Source organism: Alligator mississippiensis, chromosome 5, assembly GCF_030867095.1.
Source record: "Alligator mississippiensis isolate rAllMis1 chromosome 5, rAllMis1, whole genome shotgun sequence".
NCBI lineage: Eukaryota > Metazoa > Chordata > Crocodylia > Alligatoridae > Alligator > Alligator mississippiensis.
Genome location: NC_081828.1, coordinates 172,324,616 through 172,349,035, shown reverse-complemented (window position 1 = coordinate 172,349,035; position 24,420 = coordinate 172,324,616). Strand labels below are relative to the sequence as shown.

Genomic DNA, 24,420 nt, shown 5'->3' with positions numbered 1-24,420 from the left:
CAATGTTTTCATCAATGACCTAGAAGGTGGCATAGAGTGCACCCTCAGCAAGTTTGCAGATGGCACCAAGCTATGGGGAATAGTAGATACAGTGGAGGGTAGGGCTAGGATTCAGAGTGACCTAGACAAATTGGAGGATTGGGCCAAAAGAAACCTCATAAGGTTTAACAAGGACAAGTGCAAAGTCTTGCACTTAAGATGGAAGTGCATGTACCAGTACAGGCTGGAGATGAATGTCTGGGCAGCAGCTCTACATAAAGGGACCTGGGGGTTATAGTGGACAATAAGCTGAATGAGCCAACAATGTGCCCTTGTTGCAAAGAAGGCTAATGGCATACTGGACTGCATTACTAGGAGTGTTGCCAGCAGGTCAAGGGAAGTGCTTATTTCCCTCTATTCAGCACTTGTGGGGTCACATCTGGAGTACTATGTTCAATTTTGGCCCCCCCACTACACAAAGGATGTGGACAAATTGGAAAGAGTCCAGCAGAGGGCAACAAAAATGGTGGGGAACATGATTTATGAGGAGAGGCTGGAGGAACATGATTTGTGAGGAGAGGCTGAAGCAGATGCATGACAAACAGAACCAAGGAGGTGAAACTTCCCCTCTATCGGGCACTGGTCAGACTGCAGTTGGAATACTATGTGCCGTTTTGGGCGCCACACTTCAAGAGGGATGTGGAGAACCTGGAGAGGATCCAGAGAAGGGCCACTTGTATGGTTAAGGGCTTGCAGGCCAAGCCCTACAAGGAGAGACTAGGGTACTTGGACCTCTTCAGCCTCCGCAAGAGAAGGAGGAGAGGCAACCTTGTGGCTGCCTATAAATTCATCATGGGGGGGGAAGAAGGGAATTGGTGAGGCTCTACTCACCAAGGCGCCCCTGGGGGTCACAAGAAATAGTGGCCATAAGCTAGCACAGAGCAGATTTAGACTAGACATTAGGAAGAACTTCTTCACAGCTAGAGTGATCCTCCCCCTCTATGCAGCACTGGTCAGGCCACAGTTCTGGGCACCACACTTCAGGAGGGATGTGGACAACTTGGAGCGGGTCCAGAGGACGGGCCAGCATGATCAGGGGCCAGCAGGGCAGGGCAGGCCCTACGAGGAGAGGCTAAGGGACCTGAACCGGTTCAGCCTCCACAAGAGAAGGCTGAAGGGGGATCTAGTGACTTGTTACAAACTAGTCAGAGAGGACAAGCAGGTATTGGGGGAGTCCCAGTTCCCCCGAACGCTACCAGGAGTGACTAGAAATAACAGTCACAAGCTGGCAGAGGGTAGATTCAGACTAGACATCAGGAGGCGTTTCTTCAGTCAGGGCAGCTAGGACCTGGAACCAACTTCCAAGCGAAGTGGTGCTGGCTCCTACCCTGGGGGTCTTTAGGAGGAGGTTAGACGAACACCTCGCTGGGGTCGTTTGACCCCAGTACTTTTTCCTGACATGGCAGGGGGTCGGACTTGATGATCTGCTCAGGTTCCTTCCGACCCTACCAACTATGAAACTATGAAACTGTTCTCAGTGGTGGCAGACTTGGCTGTCCCGGGGGGGGGAGCAAACTGGGGTGACCGCTGTGGGCCCCGTGCTTTGGGGGGCTCCGTGGAGCTGGGTGGAATGGCCACAGTGAATCCGTGCCATCAGCTTTGCGTCCAGTCACTTACTACCCCCCAACCCCTGCCACCACCGATGGCAGTGGCAGCTTCTTCAGGTCCAGGACATGCGGGATCAGAGCAGGGGCGGGGCCCCGCACAGGCTGATTTGCCCTGGGCCCCACACTCTACTCAGGTCGGCCCTGGTGGCAGATAACAGAACAGTGAGCAATGGTCTCAAGCTACAGCAAGGGGAGTTTAGGTTAGATATTAGGTAGATTTTTTTCACTAGGAAGGTAGTAAAACACTGGAATAGGTTACACAGAGAGGTCGTGGAAGCTCCATCCTTGGAGGTTTTCAAAACCTGGCTAGACAAAGCTTTGGCTGGGACGATCTAGTTGGAGATGGTCCTGCTTTGAGCAGGGGGCTGGACTAGAAGACCTCCTGAGGTCCTGTCCAACCCTCATTTTCTATGATTCTATGCTTGCCTTGCTGCAGCAACATGAACTAAAAACATGTTTGGCAGCATTCAGTGGGGTAACAAGAACACAACACATTGTACTTGGAAGTTTGCAACAGAAGTAATATCATTACTGTAGTTTACCACTGAAATCAAAACATATATAATCAAAAGAAGCATTTCTTTAAGCCAGTTTGGCAAGCGAGCTCAACATTTACCATATTTAGCAAAAACATTATTTAACATCCTTTGACTTCCCTGTTGACAGTTTTGTCTAAGCTTTCCATCTTGTATGTCAACGATTAAAGTGAAACAATGGAACAGACCCCACTAAGTAAAAACACAGTCATGTTTCATTCAAAAATTGCCAAAGAGAAAGGTAAAAGCTACCAAGAGCTGGCAATTTTACCACAAGGATGTCACTATTGAAACAAATACTGAAATCCAGCCTTGACAGTTGTACGGGCTAGGGACAGACATTACACATAAACCAGTTTAAATGATCAGAAACTGGTTGAAACGCGTAACAGAACAAATGTTCAGTGCATATAAATCAGTTTGAGAATGGCTGAAACCTGTTTGAGATAAACCTGGCTGAATGTAGAATCAGACTTAACTCAAGTCAAATCAGGTTATACATTGCCAGTCCCAGATCCCTTGCTGGTTTAGGTTAAATCAGACTCTCCAGCATCCTGGCATGCTCTCTGCTCTGCAGCAGGGCTGGCCCCTCCCTCCTACCCCCGGGCTGCAGCTTCAGCAGAGACTGCAGGCATCTGTTCCACCCCATCCCCTCTGAGCAGAAATTCTGCCATCCCCTCTGCCTTACACAGATACCTCTCAGCATTAGCTAGCAGACCACATGCCAGCTCTGGTCCGTGCTATGGCAGACAGGACAAAAGCAGAATCAATAGGTAGCTGGTAACGTCCGTCTGTTGTTTCTTAATGGCGTGATAAACACTGAGTTATCAATTCCCTACTGGGCTAGGATCCCCTCCCTAATCAAAGTGCCCTGCTAGGGGGCAGGACAGGGCTGCAGGTGGCTTGTCAAGGGGGCAGAGGGTTGGGGCCAGTGTCCTGCCACTGCACGTACTCGTGTGGGGAGTAGTGGGGACCCATGCACCCCAGATCTGTGTGCAGGCCAGGGGTGGGGGCAGGCTACCTGCTGAGGGCTCAGGTTCCCACCCTGCTGCCTTCCCCCAGGGCATCTGCAGCCCAGTAAGAGTGACCTGGCACAGCAGGGCACAGTGGGACCACACGAGGAAGCTGCTGACTGCTGTGAGTCCTGTGCTGCCCTTTGCACATGGCAGCAACAGTGACGGTGGTGCAGAGTTGCGCCCCTCATTGCATGCAGGGGACATGTCACCAGAGCAGCATGGGGCTCATGGATTCATAGATGCTAGGGTCGGCAGGGACCTCAATAGATCATTGAGTCCGACCCCCTGCATAGGCAGGAAAGAGTGCTGGGTTCAGATGACCCCAGCTAGATGCTTATCTAACCTCCTGTCATAGTGGCAAGCTGCTTTCCTGCATAGCTCCACTGTGCCCTGCAGCGCTGGGTCTCACATGCTGGGCTGCAGAGGCCCTGGGGGAGGGCAGCAGGGCAGGAGCCTGAGCCTGAAGTGGGCAGCCCGCCCCCGCCCTACACCCAGATCTGGTGGTCACGGGTCCCCACTTCCCCCCAGAAATACATGCAGCGGCAGGGAGCCGACCTCACCCCCGCCAGAGCCTGCAGCGGGGGCAGGAAGCTGGGGTCCACTTCACTGCAGCAGCTGCTACCTCCTGGCAGGGGCAGGGGGCTGTGGACCTGGGTCCCTGGTTCCATAGCCCGGGCAGCTGGGGCCCTCTCTGGGTGGGCAGGGGTTGTGGGGGGAAGTGAAAATACTTTCCTGTTAATCAGAGAATTTGCTCTTTTTTTTTTTTTTTTTTTTAAATCAGAGAATTTGTGTTTTTTGTGGTTTTTTTGTTTTTTTATATCAGGGAAAACCAGGATCCCTGCTTATTACTCATGACAAGCTTTATCACCCCGGACTCACCAGTAAAAACTGGGTGAACTCTGCATATGTTAGGTGTCTTTTTCGATCTTTTCCAAAATGCAGCTGCACAAACTCAGAATTCCAGTTAAATGGAATATGCTGATGAATTGTGGTCTGGCCAAAAACTTGTTTAACATCCTCTGGAAAAAGAAGAAAAAAGCGTCAATTAAAAATAGGAACACATGCACATGTAAGGAAAAGAACACCACTTTTTAACAGGAACATAATACTGCTTACATCAAAAGTTACCCTACAATGTATTAACAAGCCTAGATTTTTAAAATTTTATAACCGTAGAAAAACCTTAAATAGCCTCAGTTTTCAAATCAAATGCTTCATGAAACAAGATCCCAAAGAAACTGTTTAATAATAAACACACTGACAAAGTTTAATAAAGGTAGCTAAGCATTTCAAACCATTGCATTTTAGTAAACATGTTTTTAATGAAAGCTCTTGAAGCTGTTAATAATAAAGATCGGGGTTGCTGTTTTTGATGCATCTACAGTTCACTCATTTGTATTATTAGTCTACTTTCAAAGAACTATAACTATAAAAATACCAGTATTTCAAGATTTATTCAATACTCATTCTCCAGATTATAGGCATATCCACAAATTTTAAAAGATTACATTCATTTTTTAAATCTCATATTTCCTATTAAAAATGTTAATTTGAATGTAAAAGTATTTAACAACTGATTGTACACCCATTGACTACCAGGTACACTACTGCTCACTACTATAAGTAAACCTATTAAGCCTTAGTATGTAGGTATCTTACAGAGAACTGAAGGGCTCTTTTGGACAGCACACAGTATCTAAGATTAATTTAGAAATGGGGTAAAGGAATGATAAATACAGCGAACGTAAGGGTAGTAGACAACTAGCTAAGGACAACAGCAGAGCTCTGAGCAGACGTGTGTGTATGTGGGGAAGTGTCTTCTCAAGTCTTCATGGCACACCCTCCCACCTGGCAGAAGAGACAGCTTTTCTGAATCAAGGGTACAGAGCAAAAGTATTTCCCATGTCACAGCTTTTGAGGTCCTTTCAGCTTCCAGTGTCCTTCACCTTCTGTGACTGGCAACAGTGGCCTTCAACGAGAGAACACATTAGCCTGAATACTGCAAAGCAGACACTAATGAATAATACTGAGTTTTGAAATATGGTCACTGAGACCTCATGACTAGATCATGTCACTTCTAAAGTCTGTAACTTCTATAAGAAGAGTTTTCCCAGTAATACTTAAGCAAATCTGTCCCTAGGGTAGCAAGATGCTTACCTCAGTCTTCAAGCTCTTTGATGAACAGGCTTGGATTGTCAGCTAGAACACTCCAAGTATAAAATTCTGCTCCTGGGCCACCCAGAGGAAAAGTAGATAGACTCAAAATGAAGTTTCCTCTCTTTAGCAAATATATTTTATTAGGGCTCTTTCCCATCTAAAACAGAAGCTGTGCCTTAGTCTCACAATGGAGATTACCTTTATAAGTCTTTTTACTGAACCTAGACTTCCTCTTTCAAAATGCTGTGCCTTCTTCTGCCAGGCAAGCTGAAGACATAGCTCACTCCTGTAAAGAACCACATCTGATCTTCCAAAAGAATGAAGTTATTCTCAAAACAGTCACAGAATCATGGAAAGTTAGGGTGGGAAGGGATTTCAGGAGGTCACATCTAGTCCAACCCCCTGCTCAAAGCAGGACCATCCCCAACTAGATCATCCCAGCCAAGGCTCTAAAAACCTCCAAGGATGGACCTTCCACCACCTCTCTGGGTAACCTGTTCCAGTGTTTTATTACCCTCCAAGTGAGAACATTCTTCCTAATATCTAACTTAAACTTCCCTTGCTGCAACCTGAGACCATTTCTCATTGTTCTGTCATCTGCCACCACTGAGAACAGTCTAGCTCCATCCTCTTTCGAACCGCCCTTCAGGCAGTTGAAGGCTGCTATTAAATCCCCTCTCAGTCTCCTCTTCTCCAAACTAAACAAGCCCAGTTCCCTCAGCCTTTCTGTATAAGTCACATGCCCCAGCCCTCTCATCGTTTTTGCTGCCCTCCACTGGACTCTCTCCTATTTGATCTTACCCTTTGTGTAGTGGAGGGGCCCAAAATTGAACACAGTACTCCAGATGTAGCCTCACCAGTGCTGAATAGAGGGGAACAAGCACTTCCCTTGGCCTACTGGCGACACACCTACCAGTGCAGCCCAGTATGCCATTAGCCTTCTTGGCAGCAAGGGCACACTGATGGCTCATATTCATCTTATTGTCCAATGTAACCCCCAGGTCCTTTTCTGCAGAGCTGCTGCCCAGACAGTCAGTCCCCAGCCTGTACTGATGCATGGGATTGTTCCGTCCTAAGTGCAGGATTTTGCACATGTCCTTGTTGAACCCTTATGAGATTTCTTTTGACCCAATCCTCCAATGCATCTAGGTCACTCTGAACCCTAGCCCTACCCTCCAGTGTATCTACTGCTCCCCCCACCTTGATGTCATCTGCAAACTTACTAAGGGTGCACTGCCATTTGCCAGGTCACTGATGAAGACATTGAACAAAACTGGCCCCAGGACTGACCCCTGAGGCTCTCCACTTGATACCGGCTGCCAACTAGACATCGAGCCTGCTTCAGTCAGTTTTCTCTCAACCATACAGTTCATTCATCCAGCCCAGACTTCCTTAGCTTGCCTACGAGAATGTTATGGGAGACTGTATCAAAAGCCTTGCTCAAAATCAAGGTACACCACATTCACTGATCTGCCTATATCCACAGAGTCAGCCATCTCATCATAGGAGGCTGGTTGATCAGGCATGACTTGCCCTTGGTGAATCCATGCTGACTGTTCCTAATCAGTAATCACCTTTTTCTCCTCCAGGTGCTTAGACATGTATTCCTTGAGGATCTAGTTTATGATTTTTCCAGGGACTGAAGTCAGATTGACTGGTATATAGTTCTGTGGATCCTCCTTTTTCCCTTTCTTAAATACAGGCACTATGTTTGCCCTTCTCCAATCATCTGAGACCTCTCCTGATAGCCATGAGTTTTCAAAGATTATGGCTAGTGGCTCTGTAATCTCATCAGCCAACTTCCTCAGCGCCCTCAGATGCATCCTACCCAGCCCCATACAAGTGTACATGTCCAGCTTTTGTAAATAGTCCCTGACCTGTTCTTTCACTGCTGAGGGCTGCTCACCTCCTTCCCAAACTGTTGCTTGGTTCGGTAATCTGGGAGCTGACCTTGCCTGTGAAGACTGAAGCGAAAAAGGCATTGAGCACTTCAGCCTTTTCTGCATCCTGTCACAAGGTTGCCTCCCCCATTCAAAAAGGGACCTACACTTCCTCTGATTCTCCTCTTGCTACCAACATACTTGGAGAAACCCTTCTTTTTACTACTCATATCCCTTGCTAGCTGCAACTGCAGTCACAGCTTCTACGTAAGTCTCCCTTGTAGTAGAAGGGAGGCTCAGGATATTACCAAAGCTCTTTTCCTTTTTCCAAAATCCCTCCAGGCAAGAGTCTAGCATTGTTTGAATGTGATACAAACATAATGTTCTATTTAAATAAAAAACTCATTCAGTCAAGTTCTCAGGCCTCACCATCACAAGGAAAAATGGCACGTTATTTGTGTGTAAGTTAACAGATGATAACTAATATGTGCAAAATACCAGTAAAGCAAAGACCATCTGTAGTTTTTTTCTCATATATTAAACGAATCAAGATAAAACCTAGACTCCATGTACTCTATGCTTCAACTTGCTAAGATGTGAAAGCTACAAAGTTCCCTGTCTTCATCTGGATTTTACCTTAGGTGAGTTACCATATATTGCTAAGGTAAGCTAAAAAACATACAACGCCGCCCCCCACCCCAGTTACAACTGAAGAAGATGGTGAGACAAACAAGAGGTAGAAAAAATGTTTCTTTTAGGTTAAAAAATATATTCCTTAATTATTGGCACTGTACCTTATTAATAAAGGTTTGGACACATTAGAAATGCCTACAACCTGCAGAAAAAAGTTGAACAGCTGTAGCAAGACTATTGAGAAGACAAACAGCATTAAAATTAAGATGTATAATAACTGTAATGCCTATATCCTATTGCTCATTGGCATGCACATACCTACGTGTACTCTCCCAAGAGTTTGGATTAATAAAACTATCCTTCACTTGAGGATATTTTAGCTTTTTGCTATAGCTATTCAAATATAAGAGCTATTTGAATTCTCCAAAATTATATTGTGATGTTATACAATGCATATTTGAAACTAATACCAAGTGCTTTTCTGAGAGTGCACACACTGGATTGACATTGTGTTGCTAGCTGAGTGGAAGACTGACTACTATGCTGTTACTGATTACTTGATGATATGAGTCATGGTATCCCCCTTTGCTCCAGACTTTTCACATATACGCTGTACTTGCTTTTCACCATTATTCATGGTTGGCAAACTCCTATACATACTCAGTGGACTGGATCTTAAAATTTTTCCTTCTTCCTTCACTAGACTCATCACTTACATCTAGAACAATTTCACTTACTTGAGGCCTTATTGTCAGATTAAAACACAAAGACTGTGCGTGCTCCATGAACTGATTTATAATGTTCTGGATTGTAATTTACTTATCAAAAGGTACCAAAACATTCACAATTCACTGCAAGCTATTCTTCAGTTCTGAAAGTACTTTTCCTTAATCTTCTAAACCCAGGATCAAGAAAAGGTAGTTGCTTTTAAATTTTGCTTCAAACCTTAAGGAAGATTTTATAGCTACCTCAAAGTAGATGGAACTAAATACAAATAAAGGCAAATTCTTAGAAAACATAAAGTAAGGATTTTTTAGGGTGGTATCTTTTATGGTTAGGGACAGAAATTACACATAAACTGGTTTAAGGGATCAGAAACTGGTTTAAACCTGTAAAAGGACAGGCTAAGTGTTGCTAGACCACAGCTCTCTGGCATGTAGCCAGCATGGGCTGTGTTCACTTCTTCTTCCTGCTGCCCCCAGAGATGTCTGAGATTTCCAGCCCTCAATTACAGCAGCAGGACTCTGCTGGGTTGCTCATAACTTCCTCTTCCTGCTTCCAGGTGCCTCTGGCATTTGTAGTCCACAGCAAGCCAGCCAGTGAGTCAGCCCTCACTGCTCCAGCTAGAGAGCCCCAACATGCTTTTCAGCCCTGAGCTGTGCTGTTCTGTCTGGTCCAGAGAGTAGGGCTGGCCTTGGCCCTCTGCTCTGTAGCTGGAGCAGGGGCAGGGGCATGGCCAGATGGGGGCTGACATGGTCCCCTAAGGTGAAGGGGCAGGGAGGGGATTTATGCCATCTGCCTGCCTTGCCCAAGGCTAAAGCTGAGGCTGGCTGAGCAGGCCTGGCCCGGCCCATGGGTGCTGCTGAGAGCGGATAAAGAGGGGCCAGCCCAGGGCAGGGCACTTCCCAGCCGGCTGCAGGTTGGACTGGGGATGTTGGAGCTTGGGCCGGTTGCAGCTTGGGGGCCGGGCACTTCCCAGCTGGTTGCAGCTTGGGCTGGGGATGTTGGAGCTGTGTGCCCAGACTGCTTCCAGCTCCCCACACGCAGACCAGGTTGGGATGGTCATGGAGCTACAGCCAGCTGGGAAGAGACCTAATCCTGTGGCCCAGGCTGGCCCCTCCACACCTGCCCTCAGCAGTGCCCGCAGCCCCAGGAAAAGCAGGCAGATAGTGGGGCCGGGCCATGAGGGCAGGGCCCTTTCCAGCTGGCTGCAGCTCCATGAGAACCTGGCCCAGCGTGCATGGGCAGCAGCTGGCTGGGCAGTGGCGTGGTGGCGATGCTGCTGCAGCTGCGAGCAGGAGCCTTGGCAGCCGGACTGACAGCATGGGACTAGTCCTTTGTGCCCACGGCAACCCAGGCCAGCTCAGAGGCACTGGCTGGCCCAAAGACTGGCAGCTGCCCACCACAGAGGCTCATGTGCCCGCAGCCACTGCCGTCATGCCCTCTGCATGGTGCCTGCTCGTCTCTTATGTGGTAGCTACAGATGGATAAGCAAGCACCGTGCAGAGGGTGCAACAGCAGCAGCAGCAGCAGGTACACAAGCCCTCATTGCCTGCTGGTGCCTCCGAGCCAGCCTGGGCAGCCATGGGCACAAAGGACATATCCTGTTTGGCCAGTCTGGGTGCCAGGGTGCCTGCCTACAGCTGCAATGGTGTCACCTCCACACCACTGCCCAGGCAGCCTTTGCCCATGTGTGCCAAGCTGGGCTGCCATGGAGCCACAGCTGGCTGGGAAGAGCCCTCCCCAACGGCCCAGGCTGGGCCAGCCCCTCTATCCACCCACTTCGCCTGACCGAAGGCACTGCTGTGGGCAGGCACGGAAGGGCCGACCTGGGTCAAGCCAGGCCTCGGGGTCAGGGCCCAGACCCTTCCCAGCCAGCTGCGGTTCTGTGACAGGGGTGGAGGTGATGCCACAGCTGCTGTAGCTGTGGCTCCATGACAATCCAGCCCAGTCTGAGTGCAGGGAGCTGGGAGCAATCCAGGTGCACAGTTCCCACAGCCCCAGTTGCAGCTGGCTGGGAAGGGCCCGGCCCCCACGGCCCAGCCTACGCCAGCCTGTCAGACCCACTCTCATCAGCACCCGTGGGCCAGCCTGACTCGGGCTCTTAGCCCCAGTCCCAGCCTCAGCCTGGGGCAAGGCAGGTGGATGGTGGTGTCATGCCGTCTGGCTTTGGCATAGCTACCATCATACTAGTGGTCAGCGGGGCAGAAAGCCAGGCAGACCCTGGCTGGGGTCCCTGTGCCCGTGAGAGAGTGGGGAGACAGAGGAGCTTAATCCCCCTCCCTACAGCCCTTCACCGGAGGCACTGCCATGGCTGGTGTCTGGCCATTCCCCCCCCTCCACTAGGGACAAACCTGGGAAGGGCTGGTTCCTCCTTCCCCTCCTGGCACACCCTGGCTGGGGTCCCTGCAGGCCAGGGTGAGGGGTTAAGCCCCTCCCTAATCATACTGAGCAGTTTGCCAAGCCCCGGCCACGCCACCTCCTCCCTCCCAAGTCAGCTTCCCTCCAGCCTTGTGGCTGCTGCCAAAAGAAAGGAAGGGCTCACTCTAGTGCCCCCTGGCTTCTAGCCTGAGCCACTGCAGGCATGTGGCTTCATTTCCGGAATCAAAAGTGAATGCCTATTCACTTGCAAATCAGTTCTGTCTACCCAGGTTAAACTAACTTGCAAAGTTTGAATCAATTCAGGCTTGGGTTTTTGAATGTCAGCCTATTAGACCAAAATACACAATACAGAAATGCCTGATTATCTTTCTCTCTCTCCCCACCCCCCTCCAATTTTAAGGGAATCTGTCAGACGTTTGAGTTTTATTTAAAAATATTATTTTAAAAGTAACTTTTTCCAGTTCCAGTAGAAGCAGGTAAAAAGTAAGTTACAAGTACAATATATATATATATATATATATATATATATATACACATACATACACACACACACACACACACACACACACACACACACACAAACCTTTTAATTTTAACAATCCATGTTATAAATGAAATAAAAAACATTTGTTAACTTAGATATTTACAGGTTAAAATTCAAGTTGGCCAAGTAACATCTAAAATAACAACCTGAAGTATTATAGTCTGTTTTTTGCACCCCTCTGATATTCTCAAATATATCTCATTCCTGATCACTATAGGAAAAGGCCTTAGAAAATTGATTTTTCTTCTAAACTGAAGTGTGCTTGAGGGAAAAAAAAACAAGGCTAACCTTTTGTCAATGAAACTATGCTTTGATAATGCCAAACCCTAAATACAGTATATGTAAATGCAATATATTGATGTCTACACTTGTTTACATATACATTAGATAGAACAGCAAAATGTAAAGATAGTATATATTGGAATCACCATACAGCTGTTTGCTTATAGCCTAAAAAAAAGCACTAGTGCCCCTATTTAAGAACAATATATTTTGTAGCTTAACTTTTTTTCTAAGATTTGAAGGAATGTGTTAATATGAATTAAAATAACTTGGATGTTCTAAATTAAATTTAAAAGAATCAGAAAACCTTAGCTTATTTCTTTGAAAATCTTCCAGCCCTTAGAAATAGTTAGTGAACAAATTATTTGCACATGCCATTAAGTAGCTGGACAGACCTTTTACTAAAAACCTCCCAAGCCTATAATTCATAAATGTCTGCCATCTTGAATCTGAAATTCTTCCCTTATCAATTATTTCTTCACTTGTACCAAATTAAAATTTTTCTTTTCCATTTGTACAGCATTTAAATCAATGAACTATTGTTCCATGAAGTGTCCCCATTGTTAAAATCCAATATAGTTGATTCTATTTCAATGCATAGCCATGAGACTCAGGACCAGCCAATAATATTGCAGATTTCTTATTGCACAACTAAATTGTTACACTTCTAAAACACGGCACAGTAGTCATTTAGGAATGTATTATGGTAAGTTATATCATTAATAGAAATCTTGAAATTGCTGAGACGGTAACAACAACATAACAGAAAATAACCATACCTTTGACGTAAACAGAGAGTACAACACAAATGAGAGAATTTGCATGTTAAATGATGTAGTGAAATAAACCAACATAGTTCCATACACAGAAGCAGCAAAACTTTTTGACAAGCACCTTTTAAAAAAAAATAAAGGCCGAAAGCGAAAAAGTAACACTAATTCTAGGTACAGCTTAATCTTATTCAAGAGAAAGGTATGCAAATAGAGTGGAATATCTCACAAGTCAGATGTTTAAAACAAAGGAAGCCCTCTATTCTACATAGGCAGTATTTAAAGTAGTAAAGGATATGACAAAGTTATGCTTAGTTATCTATAATACCAGTTTTCTGCATGTTTGGAAAAACATCTGCCTAAATTAATAGTGACATTAATGCATGCATTCTTTGAAGTCAACTGGGAAAAATTCTGGAGGACTTTATCTCACTGCAGTTGCTCATAAATAAGAGTTGCTTCACTGATGCAAATAGAACTACTCAGCAAACAAGACTGTTCACCAACATAAGTGCAGGACCTATAATCTAGCTCATAGCCAATTAAGTCCCATGCAAAGCCCACTTAAGTCAATCAGAGCCTTTTCAAAGAGCCTCAGAACATAGACCATTTTCAAACTACTCTAGTGGATTCCTAAAGCAAGGTCACTGTACAAGGGTTGAAGACGTATACAATGAACTGCATGCGAGAACGCATACCCAAGTGCAAAACATCAGCAGCAATAAGTATATTCTTTGAAAATTGTGTTTCAGCTCTTGGCCATGCTGAAAACTTAATTTTAAACAGCGATTCTATTTCTCAGAGAGTATTTTCATACTGTTTATTGCTTTTATACTGTTCAGTGTAAAGTTAAAATTGATCAGCTACTAGGAGTTCAGATCTTTTCCTCTAACTATCCAGCATCAATAAGTGCATTCTAGGAAAGTACAGTATTTTTCAGGCTTATTGAATATTTAACACGGGCAAAAAAATGGCATTGTAGCATTCCATTTTCAGACTTTTCAGACTTCTATAGCTGTATCAGTTGGCTCAGCTAAGATAGAAAATAATGCTGTTCTTATGGCCAGCCCTGCAACACAAAGCTGGATTGTCAATTTACGTTCCACCTAAACTAAAAAGACAATGCATGGTTTGTCCTCCGAGTTGTAATCACTCTCTTGATCATTCTTCTGTTCTAACAAAGTACGTGTTGCAATATGTTTGCGCTGGAAGCTACTTAATGCATTGGCAAAGCTGAGTCACTTGGGGCAGCAGATGCAAGGCTCTGTCCACTAGGGCTCTGCGAAACAGGTGTGTTTCAATTCAGTCTCCGACTTGACCGTATCAGAGGACAGTGATTCATTTAGGTGTTTCAGATCACTGTCCTGTTTCCTTTTGGCCTAATCTCCTCGGAATCTGTTCAAATGGGCGGCAAGGGAAGATTCACACAGCCCTACCCAGAGGGGCAGGGCTTGGAGCCGGGGGCTGCAGGGCCCCAGAGGGGAGCAGGACAAGGCTGTGGGTGGCTTGTCTGGGGAGGGCTGTTGCCCTCCGTGCAGGCAAGGAGACCCCCAAGTGGATCTGATCCCTGTCATGCCAGGTTACGGGGCAGGGAAGCAGCGCAGAGTGGTGTGCAAGCCTGCTGGACCCTGCCGCGTGACTCGGCTCTGCAGGGAGCAGAGATCTGCGCTGGGATCTCCTCACCACCGCTGCCTGCCCTGCGCTGCCCCAGCAATGTGGGGCTGTGCAGAGCAAGCAGCAGCAGGGAAGAGACCCCAGCATGGATCTCAGCTCCCTGTAGAGCCAGGTCGCATGGCAGGGCATTGCTGGTCCCTGCCATGCGACTTGGCTCTGCAGGGAGCTGAGATCTGGGGCTACATGGGGCGGGCTGTGGTGGGGATGAGACCCTGGCACAGATCTCTGCTCCATGCAGAGTCAGGCTGCGTGGCAGGGATTGCCCAGGGCCCGGTTCAATTCCCTAGCCCCACGGTTTGATTCCCCGGCTCTCTGTTCATTCCCCCAGCTGTTCCCAGGAGGCACAGGCCCCCTGATCTGCGTGCTGGGTTTCAGCAGGCTGCTGCTGCAGGCTGGGGCTAGCACTGCGGCCTTCCCGGTGCTAGGTGCAGGCTGCGCCAAGCGGCTGCTGCTGGCCCCAGCCTGCAGTGGCAGCCTGCTGAAACCCCGCAGACAGATCCAGGGATCCGTGCCCCCCAGGAAGAGCAGGGGAAATGATCAGAGAGCTGGGGGAAGTGATCAGACAGCTGGGGAATCGAACCAGGAGCTAGATGTCAATATCAGAGCAGTCTTCCCCCCACTTCTTAGTTTTTGTTTCCTTGGAAGCCCAGCTCTGAAATTCTCCCAAGCATTTCCGAAACATTTCAGAGCTTTCCGATTTGTTTCAGAGCAGTTTCAGAGCCTCAGTTTTGATTCAGATTTGGTGTTTCAGGCTCTGAAACAGCCTGAAACACCTCCGAAACGAAACTGCTGCTGAAATTTCGCACAGCCCTACTGTCCACTCCACTCTCCTGCACAATGCAAGGACATATTGGCAGCTCAGTTTACTATCCCCAAAGACTAGAAGTGCTACAATGCACTGGTAACACATGCTTGCCTTTCATCCCCTTATTTCCCTCACACCAGTGTGCAAGACGGACCACAACTTGGGATTCAGAAACAAAACTAGGTTCTTTCACTTTTACACAACATGGCAAATAAGGGACTTTACTGGCCCAAATCAACTACCTGTTCAAGGTCTGTTATTTTCAAGTTCTGCCCTGTGATAAAATTATGCAAATGGCACCTTGTAGCGTGGCAACTGAAGGCAGCATTTGAAGACAACTGGATTGCAAAACAGCATTAAGGAGGGAGGGTTTTAATTTGCAAAACAGATGAATAGTAGGATTTGAGCCACAATTTGCATTCTTGGGTGTGGTCAATAAATAAAACACCACACATTGGTTGGTGTTTAAGCATATGTAGTCAAACTGGTACAAAGCATTGTGTGGACAACCTTTATCTGTTAAAACCTATATATTGGTTTCAGTGTGTGCCTGCAATTATGAGGCTTTTACCACACTAAATTAAATTCTTCCCTTTTTATTGTTGTACAGGTCTGTGTGTGGGACTTATTTTGGTGTCTTATTTAAAGTTGCTTAAGCATGATCAAATTAAGGCAGTTAATTCCAAAGTGAGAAAGAATTTCCGAATGCAACGATTGAACTGAAATAGTTATAGGGAATCTTGCCCAAGATGCTCTTTAAGTCAGGAATGATGTATAATTGTGAACAGTGTTCACATTTACAGAGAAGTCTTATCTATGCTTATTAGAGGATGGTGACATCTCTGCCGCCTTCTCCCCTAAGCTCTGAGAGCTAAGCCTAGAGTTGGGGTGGGAAGGCTGGGATACTGAGCACCAGGCACACCAAATGGCCACCTGAGCTGCAAGGGGAATGGGCCTAGTTAGGCTGGGGCTTTAGGGCTAGGGACAGACATTCAAAAAGCCCAAGCCTAAATTGATTCAATATCTGCAGGTTAGTCTAACCTACAGAGACTGAACTGATTTGCAAGTGGATAGAAATTCATTTTTGATTCAGGAAATGCAGGCGCATGCCTGCAGTGGCTTGGGCTAGAAGCCAGGGGGCACTAGAGTGAGCCCTCCCTTCCTTTCCAAGTGCTGAGCTGGGGGGGGGGGGGGGGGGGGCATGACCAGGCCCTGGCAGAACGCTATGATTAGGGATGGGTTTAAACCCCCACCCTGGCCTGCACAGTGCCCAGCCGGGGCGTGCCTGAAGGCAGAAGAGGAAGCAGCCCCCACCAGGCCTCCTGTACTCCCCCTCGCACTAGCTGCTCAAGGGGCAGGAGTGTTGCCAGACCCTGGGTCCCCGCTAGCACTGTGAGGCAAAAGGGGGGGTGGGGGCTGAGGGGCGGAAGGTCTGCTTGGGTAGACTGCATGCATTTGTTGATGATAATGAGCTTTTCAATCTCTTTCTCCCTGCTTCTTCATACTGTCTACAGCAAACTGACGGCACTAAGAGGTCCCAGGCATTGCAAACCAGGTCATTTCTCACACCTCTCTCTGTCTCCTCTTGAACACTGTCAGACTGTGTGTGGCCTTTGAAGCAAGCCAGCAGCTAGCTTATCAGAACACAAAGCGTATCAGCCCATCAAGAGAACAAAAAACAACTTTTTCCAAGGTATTTGTAAGGAAAAACAGAGGGACATTACCAGCTAACCTGTTAATTCCAAAAAGCCCTAAGCGGACACTATTCTGTCTGCCTTTGTTCCAGTGAAATTGGAGACAAACACATTAGCTAGCATGGGGGTTGCTTGACTGTGAGCAGATGCTGGCTGGGGTCCGTGCTGTGGGACAAGGGAGGGAGGGAGGGATCATTGCTTGAGCAACAAGCAGGGTGTGGGGGAGGGAGAAGCCAGGCAGATGCTGCTATACCTGCAGTATCCATCTTCTCAGCCAGCCAGAGCTCTGGCTAGGGAGGAGAGCATCTGGGATGCTGGGGGACTCTGATTTAATTTAAACCAAGAAAAGGTCTGGGACATAAGTTCCATAAACCGGTTTAAGCCAAATCAGTTAAGTCTGATACTACATTCAATCCAGTTTATCTTAAACCAGTTTTGGCCATTTTGAAATTGGTTTATGTGCTCTGAAATTATGCTCTATTACAGGTTTAAACCAGTTTCTGATCATTTAAACCAATTTATGTGTAACTTCTGTCCCTAGCCCCAGAAGAATGACAAGCTGCCTTGGGGCAGGTACTACATAAGGGTTCCCCTTTGGCATTACTCTATGGATGAAATAGAGATGTGAAAAGGGGGAAAGAGATTATTGTTAGTTGTTATTTTTTTAATCTGAATAAAGTGTTCCCTTGGCAAGGAAGGAAGGAAGAATATGCAGGTCTTAGAAACAACCATAACCCCATCCCACCTGCAAGATGAAAGTGTAGGCTTGGGAGAGATAGTAAAGGTGAGGTGGGAATATGGAGAGGGTGGACTTTGTTGCACGTCTTTATGGAGGTATCGAATGTTCGTTGGAAAGCCAAGTTGGGTTGCGTGGTGGGAGGGAACATTCTCCTTGTTAGAGCCGGGGAGGTTTGAGGGGGCAAGCATGATGGACTGCTTCTGAATTTGGGTTTTTAAAGGGTGGGGGTAGAGTTTGTATTGCTGTAAATTGGTATTTTTTTTATTTTATTGGTTCTATCTTTCTTTTTATATACTCCCCCAAAACAATAAATAAAATTGTATATTAATAAATAAAGGGAGATTCTGAGCTGTAGCACTTTGGTTGCTAGAATTTTTCTATTAGGTTACAGTCATATAATAAAAGGGAAGACCCCTCAAAAGCATGACTTTTAGAGTCCTGATGGAGTCAACAGTTTCCCTTGATCAAGTCAATTTGGTGATGGTTGTCACAAACACCAGGTACACTAACTTGCTTCAGAATTCATATTATCATTTCCCTAGAAACTAGTTGCAAGAAAACACCACTTAAGAAGTGATAAAGTTCAAACTTTAGTTGTTTTCCTGAGCCATAAGGAGCACAATTTATATTTTGTTCTCCAACCTGGATTTAAGAGCTCTATTTTTTAACAGCTATTTTGCTTAGATGGATGGTACAAAAATCACTTTCATGCCAAGCATTAACATATATTTTTTCCCACTTAAATACTTGAATTTCAAATGCACCACAAAATGTACTCCCACAACAATACCATATTAGTATAAAACTATTTTAGTTCAATTAAAATGTCTAACTATCTACCCCCAAAACCTACCTAAACTGTAATTTTCACTTTGAACACTTCCAATATGTTCTCACTTTTGTTTTCTGTTACCAGCTTATCAAATCAGGTCCTACATACCAACTGTTGGAAAAAATAAGTCATTAACTGCTAGGTAACAGCAGATTTTCCAATTAAAAAAAAAAAAGAAAATAGACACAGTATGTTCGTATGTTTTGCTATCTGGAATTGTACATTAAAAAGCATAATAGCAAAACCTTTCACCTAATGTTAGAGTGTGTTACAGCTTTTAGCTTCCCATTTGCCATCCAGTACAGAGAATGGAACAAAATAAATAAATGGAAGTTAAAATTTATACTGCTGTTGCTACAATGTAAATATTTAGCTAGGAAACTATCCTTCTCACAAAATTGTTATATAGTACACATGTGTTTTTTCAATAGCATACCCAGTCTTATAAAAAAAAGATGGCCTTCAGCTTGTAGTTAAGCAAAGAGTAACCTTATATGGTTGTGATTTACTCTCAAATTGTCTTTATCCCCCCACCTTCTTCACACCTATTTTTTTTTTTTTTTTAAGTGGGATGAAGTAGCAGCAGAAAGCACAGTATTTTAGCCATTTGAGCATGTAGTATTCTCAAATTATCCCACCAACTGGAAGTGCTCTGTGTTACCTCTATCTTTCAAAATTGGAGCCATTATAGTCAATCGTGCTATCCACATTTAGCCTTTCGTAAAAAGTAGATTTTTGACCCACTGAACTGGAACAGCTTCTGAGCAGTTCTTCTGATCTTTGACAAGATACCCCACAACACAAGCATGCCAATCTGATGCTGGTGTGTGCATCTGCATTCACTTCCCAAACACTTGATGCTCATGAGTGGAAACTGATTTTCCAATGTTTACAAACTGATCATTTAAAAAAAATTATAACAAAGCTGTAAGTAAATCAGAAGATGAACAACTTTCACCGCTAGATAATACGTTAACGTTTGGATCATAGTGGTAGAAAGCCAAAGTCATTGTTTTGATGAATGCGTGGCAGTCTACATAAAATGTATCAGTGGGCCCAAACCAATTCCAGGCAGAAGGGTGTTGTCTATATCATGATAGCAGCTGCCACACAGTATCTTTGTTGGCAGTTGCAGCAGAGCAGTATTGCACTGCATGAGCCAGGGGTCTCAAATTAAAAAGGTGGCAGTTTTCAGTCAGGGTTGAACCATATCAGTCTTATGGTATGGATAAAGCAATGGCTGTATAGCACCTGTTGTACATACAAAGGAGATTTCATACACCAATGCCATTATGCCAAATATCATTCAGTGGCAAATTTTAGGAAACAAAACTGAAACCTAGCTGAAAACCAGTTGCAGGACACCATTTTTTTATTTTATGGAAGTTTAACTGTTCGCAGGACAAGACGTGACTAACACCATGCTCACCCAGTCTAACCGGAACAGATTTAAAAGAAAAAAATCTACCTTAATAAAATTATGAGGAGGGGGAAAGACACACACAACCTATCACAGGTATCCAGGCTTGCATGTAAATGATTTGTTCATCCTCCCACCTTCCTCTATCCCGCTTGTCAGTTTTACCTTCCTGTTTCTCATGTAAACTGAGATCCCTGGGGCAATGCAATATCTTACTTGTTACATCTCAGAGACCCACTGTGCTGGGTGCAGACATCTGACTAGGATTTCCAGGTCTCATAATAGTTAGTTTCATGCCCCATCCTCCTCCTCTCACCTCCCCCCCTCCAAAGTAACTTTTTACAAGTATCACCTTTGCAAATTCTTCATAGGATTCAAAACCAACTGGTTCCCCCTCAGCTATACACATTTTGGATGCCCTTGACAATACCTGAGAAAACTTTCTGTCTCCATTTGGCTCATCAAGGCCATATGAACAAGAATTTATACAAAAAATTCTGTTGCTGAAGTACACAAAAAAAGAAATTCCAGTTTAGCCTCTTCTGCCATGCAGTCAACAAGGGCAATAATGAACACATTACCAAAACAACCTGACAGCAAAGAATACAGGAGTAGATTAGTAGATCAGCTAAGAAACAAGGTGCCTTTGTGTTTACCATCATCATCCAGTATGTAGAACAAAACATTTGCCAAACCTTGAGTCTGACACTTATCTCTAGGCAATGAGAGGAAAAAAAAAATGCACCAAACTGTAGGTAGGTTGGTGCTACTTGGCATAGAAAAACAAGCAAGCCCAGAACACTTTAACCTCCCTGGATACTTTATTGCTGACCTGAAAGTGGATGTTCAAAGACAACAAACTTTTAAAAATTATTTGAGCAGGCAACTGTGGAACCAGAAATCATCCAGACTGGATTGTGTTAAGCATGGTTTAAATAGGGGTCATGGATTCTTATCCCATTACCTGGGTTAAATTTTTGTGACTCCACTCATTTACTGCTTGTTTGCTCATCTCTCCCAGCACTACTTCCTTCCCTCTTCTCCCCCATCTTATCTTTTCTTATCTTATCCAATTTCTCTCTCCTTCTTACACTTTGTTTTCTGCATATCCTTTCACAGCATTTGATAAAAGTGAGCTTCAGCTCAAGAAAGCTTGTATTGTATGTCATAAATACACTTTAGTTATTCTACAAGGTATACATTTACCTTGCCTTCCAATAGAAAAACAAGCCCAGGAAAAAAAGAAAAGTCAGTCACTTATTTTTACTATTTATTTACATTCGCTTAATTTTTTTATTTACCCAATCTGGATTCAAGCATCCTTGTACTAGGTGCTGTACAAGACTGAGAAGTAGATAGAGAGGCCACTAACCCATCCCCAGAACACAAGACATCCCCTTTGTGGGGGGGGGGGGTGGGGAATGGAGGGACCACCAGCTCCCTTGGCCAAAAGCAGTGGAGGGGGGGACCATTGGGCCCCTTGGCCAATCAGCAGTGAGGGGCGGGGCCACTGAAAAAAGGACACTTCTCTCCCTCCTTGGCTGGCTCAGAACCCTGCACCTCCTGGCTATGCACCACCCTACCTCTAGCCACAGTCAGTAGAATAGCAAGGACAAATGACTGACATACATTTCCACCAATGAACTGAAAACAGGACTTTTTGCAGTCCATTCCTCATTTAAAAACGGACAGGGAACAAAGGGTTTAAAAACAGGATGGTGCAGTATAAAACAGGAACAATGGCCACCCTAAGTGCAGACCCTACCACAATAGCTTAGTAATAGCTTAATAATTAATCTGTAAATAGAGACAAGAATGCATTATAAAAATCATTAATTCTTGATAGCATAAGTACTAATTACATTTTTCTGCAAAATATGCCTTTCACCTCTCCATTCTAACTCTCAAGCAGAACTGGTGTTCACAGCTCTTCCCTAAAACAGAGGCCTGTTCTTGGTTATAATAACGAATATAGCATAGCCACTCCAAAATTTCACCACGTAAAATTAAAGTAGTCAAATATTACTTTTGCACACAAAAGAGTAAGTTCTTAAATCTAGCAAATTTAGATAATGAAGATCAAACATGAGATGAAATCCTGGACCCACTGAAGTCAACATTAAAACTCCAGTTAATTTTCTGTGGGACCAGGATTTCACCTAAAATTGGTAATATTTTTCTCTGATATGCTACAGTTTGGTATAAACAAAATAATTTTACTTCACTGAGATATTCTTTAATAAAAAGAATTAGATCGCTTACTATGCTCAGCTTTGACTTATAAAATGGAATTAAACATACCCGTAACAAACATGACTGGCACTTGATCCATACATTAAAAAAAAAAAAAAAGTCTTCAAATCCTTCCTCACATGAAAGGAGACTAGGATCTTCAGACTGCAGCAAATATCACTTCATACCCTGTTTTATTCTAACATCTGTCACGTCCTAAATTAAAGGATGAATAAAAAAATATGTTCTGTAACATGGCTTAAGAGCCAGTTGCAGTGAAAATTCTTGGTTCACAGAAAGTGTTTTTCCAAACTCAGGACTCTCTACACCTAACCTTCACTTCCCTGTTCTTTACAGAAGAGGCACTAACTCTTAGTTTAGCTATTAAAACTAAGTAATTAGGAAAACAGCATTGTCTAAAATGTCAATCCAGCTTTGCTACTGACTGCTTATGCAAACTTGAGCAAATCACATAACATATTGCATCTGATTTCCCATGCCTAAAGTGTGGATAAGTTACCTGCCATTCTGAGGGGTTGCAAAGAAGGTTTGAATAGCAATACAAAGTTCCAAGTATCATTACTATAGCACACAAGGCTCAAAACTGTTACTTCCCTCTTTCACTTATTCAGAATTAAAGATGGCAGTTATTAAATGGTCTTGATTTCCTAATATTTAACATCTAAGCTTCTATTTAAAAAAGAAAGAAAAAGAAATAAGAAAGCCACGTAGCAAAGAATTCCAAAGAGCTCTGCCTCTTTAATGAGGCATTAAAAATACAGTAATATGACAAAAAGGCAACACCGCTAAGTCTCTTAAACCCCTGGACTTACATTATCAGCTTTTATGTGCTTGTCAACACTCAACAGTAAGAAGCAATGGTTTGCTCTTTGCTTCAAATTTAAAAGCCAGCTAACTTCCCTCCACCTTCCCGCTGAGAGTTTTAACTCCTTACAAACTGTCAAAGCTTTGACACATCAACAGCAGATAAATCTACAGAAAGATGCAATAACCAGGTGAAGTCCTAACTAGTCATGAGCCAAAGTGTGCTGAGGTTTCCCATTCTATCAAAGTAAACTCTACAAATAATAAAAAAATAATCCTTATGCTATCACACTGCTTACCAGTAGCCATTCTTTGGCTCTAAATCCAATTTTCTTGGCCAGCTCCACAGAGACTTATTTAAACAGTCAGCCAAAAAAAACTAACTTTAAGGGGAAAAAAATCTACAACTTTAAAGCATACGGCTAAAATTAATAAATAATACAAAAAAGTCATGCATGGTAGCTAAAACATGTTTTTATTTTAAAGCGAGGAATTAAATTATGCTCTATAATGCTCTGCACTTCAGTGGCACCTAGAACAGCACCCACATACCTATAGCCTGGTAAGTAAACTAAGTAAACTATCTAAGCCCCTGAAACAATAATTATAAATATTTGCCTGCAATTTCAGTATCAAGAAGACTGTATCTCTGGGAGTGCCAGAACTGGACAACATGCTTAGTATAATTTAGTTCGGAAAAGATACAAAATTAACTATTGGAAAAGCCTACAGTACATTTAATTTAAACTAGAATAGTCTGTCTGTGCAACACTCAGCCAGCTACAAATTTATGACTTAATAATTGAGATATTTCATTTATCAGCAGAGATTAATTCCTTTCCTTTTCTTCTACTCTATAATACTCAACAATGTAAAAGAAACAGTACAGAAAACACCCTGCCTAAATTTTCCAAAGTTGACTTAAAGACTCGATCGATCTTCTCTCAATTTTGATGGTGAAAAAATGAATCAACTGATAATAATTAATACCAACCTCTTTCACACTGAATAATGAATATAATTGAGATGGAATTAGAAACCCCATTTTTTTCTTAACTAAAAGATCTCTTCCTTGCAGTGCATGCAAATATCACACCACCCTTTACTTTGAAAAAGGGTCAAAGAAGTGTTGTGTAGAAGTTGAAATATTGACATTTGAAAGAAGAAAAAGGAGAAAGACAAAAATATCTAGAGCTTACCAACCTCTCCAGAGTCCCCTTTATGAAGTATCTCAGGATAGTTGCAATAAGAAACTCTATGCCAAAATGAGACTTCAGTAGAGAAGAAATTTCAAGTGGACAATTCTTCAACATGAGTTTGACACTGACCTACTCTCATGCAGGCTCCTTTCTTACCTGGAGTCACTTTGCCACTTCTCAATAACTTTTTTTTAGAGTTTGAGATGCTTCAACATGCCATCCAAAAATACAGTAGGCAAGTGTTGGGACCCAGGGCAGCTGGCCAGCAGCTCTCCCTGACTCCCACCTGGGCAGATAAGGGTTCGGGGCCTTAGAAGGCCGTTAGGTGGGTACTTGTGACGCGTGGAGTGGAATTAATTAGGCAGACGCTTATCGGTTGCAAAGCAAGATTGTTTACTCATGTTAAGGTGGTGTAAGACAGAGGTCAGAGATAC

At 44.2% G+C, this 24,420-nt stretch overlaps 1 protein-coding gene across 2 annotated transcripts in view; it reads right to left on the bottom strand.

The window, feature by feature from the left end:
* Nucleotides 1-24,420, bottom strand: part of SLC25A13 (solute carrier family 25 member 13) — a 136,330-nt gene that overhangs the window by 64,754 nt on the left and 47,156 nt on the right. For both annotated transcript variants that reach the window (XR_009462647.1, XM_014603112.3), the window contains exon 5: nt 4,078-4,217. Coding sequence is in view for 1 of the 2 variants with exons in the window: in XM_014603112.3 (XP_014458598.2) it covers nt 4,078-4,217 (140 nt within the window). In the remaining variant the exon portion in view is untranslated. The remainder of the gene's footprint in view (nt 1-4,077; nt 4,218-24,420) is intronic.